This window comes from Cervus canadensis, chromosome 1 (genome assembly GCF_019320065.1).
Source record: "Cervus canadensis isolate Bull #8, Minnesota chromosome 1, ASM1932006v1, whole genome shotgun sequence".
Lineage (NCBI taxonomy): Eukaryota > Metazoa > Chordata > Mammalia > Artiodactyla > Cervidae > Cervus > Cervus canadensis.
In genome coordinates, this window is record NC_057386.1 from 51,572,381 (window position 1) to 51,574,504 (window position 2,124).

Below are 2,124 nucleotides of genomic sequence, written 5' to 3' on the forward strand. Positions count from 1 at the left end.
AGAGGACAGGTATCACGTGATATCACTTCTATGTGGAATTTAAGGACTTCCCTCAGACGGTAAAGAATCTACCTGAAATGCAAGAGACTCAGATTCGATCCCTAGGTTGGGAAGATCCCCTGGAGAAGGGAATGGCAACCCACTCCAGTATTCTTGCCTAGAGAATTCTAGGGACAGAGGAGCCTGGTGGGCTACAGCCCATTGGGTCACAAAGAGTAGGACACAATTGACTGACTAACACACACACACATATGTGGAATCTAAAAAAGGACACAAATGACCTTATTTACAGAAGGGTAATAGAGTCACAGACATAGAAAACAAACTTACGGTTAGCACAGGTGATGGCGGGGAAGGAGGAGATAAATTAAGAGCTTGGGATTAACACATATATACTATAATATATAAAATAGGAAAACAATAAGGACCTACTGAACAGCACAAGGAACCATATTCAAGATCTCATAATAATCTATTATAATGGAAAAGAATCTGAAAAAATGTGTAGCTGAATCACTTTGCTGCACACCTGAAACTAACATAAAATAATTGCACTTCCATTAAAAAACTACTTTTTTTCTTTCTTTTTTTTTTTTTAGCATTTTAGGGCTAGAAGTGAGATTAAGTATCATCTCTTACAATGTCCTTGCTTCACTAGTGAAGCCCAGAGACCCTTATGAGACCACCCAGGTCCCTTGCTGTGTAGGAGAGTACCGGCCTGGCCTTCCTCCAATCAGCTTACTTTACTGCCCCGGGCCTCTGTGTGTCCCAGGACAAGACAAGAACAGATGGAGCTCCGGTTCCGGAAGGGCAATGAGTTGATGAAGATCCGTATCTACCGGGGCACAACTAAATACTTGGGTAGATGAGCAAAGCCCAGGATAACCAAGCCAGGAGGCTACAATATGCAAATGAGTGGATTGTTGTGTTCCTCCTGATTGGCTGGAAGGGCCCTGATGTCACAATAGGTGGGGTTTCTCCATTCCAAAAGATTGTGTCTCTGGCCAAAAAAAAAAAAAGAAAGAAAAAAGAAAAAAAAATTCACTGACCTGGCTAGACCCTAGCTCCCTCTCTTTGTCCAGACGGAGGCGGCACCATGGAGCCCCTCTATCAGTCCGGGCCCATTCTAATGAAGGTGAACACCTTACACGGGAAGAAGATGGTGGAGAGCGGCCTCCAGTCTGGGGACTTCTCTCTGCCCCCATCGTGGTCCTCCAGCCTCCTGCTGCCGGCCGACCTCGAGATCCTGCAGCAGAAGGTGGCCGGGATGCAGCGCGAGCTGGAGGACTTCAAGAAGGAGGCACTCAGGGCCATCCGCTGCCTGGAAGACGCCTTCTGCGAGATGAACGGGGCCCTGGTGCAGCAGGGGGAGCAGGCGGCCCGCGTGAAGCAGCGGCTGCGGGAGGAGGAGGACCGGGGCGTCGTGCGGAACAAAGTCCTCACCTTCCTGCTGCCCCGGGAGAAGCAGCTCCGGGAGCACTGCAAACGGCTGGAGTTCCTGCTGCTGGGCCGGGGCCGCGACCCCCTGAGCATCCCCGGGAAGATCCAGGCCAACTGAGGCCCCTCCGCGACGAGCCGCCGAGCAGCCCAGTGGCAGATGCTTTTAGCTAGAAGGACACATCCCGAGTCCTGGTCCGTTTGCTCCCCTCCCCCACCCCCTCTCTGCGGCTTTCCTTCTGCCTAAATAACACCTTGCTGAGAGGCGAAAAGATCCGTTATGTTCTTTCGGTGAAGCTCTGTCTATCCAGCAGCACCCAAGAAAGAGGCGCCCCAACCCTAAGTCGTTGGAAGACACCTGTAACTTCCCCCCTTTAATGGTTTTCCTCTTTGTATTAATGGTACTATTGCTCAAATGTATAACATGTTTTTTTTAACCTTCTTAAACTGACTGTGTGAAACAGATGTAACTTCTTTTAATGACTGCAGGCTCCGTGGCTTGTTACTTCACCCACGGTCTGCTGAGAGTGCTCGGATCGTCCGCGGAGCACGAAGTGGCCTCAGGTTACTTCTGTGGTTCTTATCCTCGCCTAGCTGGCTTTCCCGCCTGCTTTCACGGTCAGGCTGTCCTGTGTCCCTTTGCAGCCTTTGTCCACCTCTGCTTCCTCTCTGTTTGGTCTGCAGCTG

General features: G+C 50.3%; 1 protein-coding gene across 1 annotated transcript; it reads left to right on the plus strand.

The window, feature by feature from the left end:
* Positions 1-1,030: 1,030 nt before the first annotated feature.
* Positions 1,031-1,921, plus strand: CCDC182 (coiled-coil domain containing 182). Its single transcript, XM_043483390.1, has one exon. It carries the CDS (start codon positions 1,097-1,099, stop codon positions 1,556-1,558), a length of 462 nt encoding a protein of 153 aa, XP_043339325.1. The 5' UTR covers positions 1,031-1,096; the 3' UTR covers positions 1,559-1,921.
* Positions 1,922-2,124: the final 203 nt, after the last annotated feature.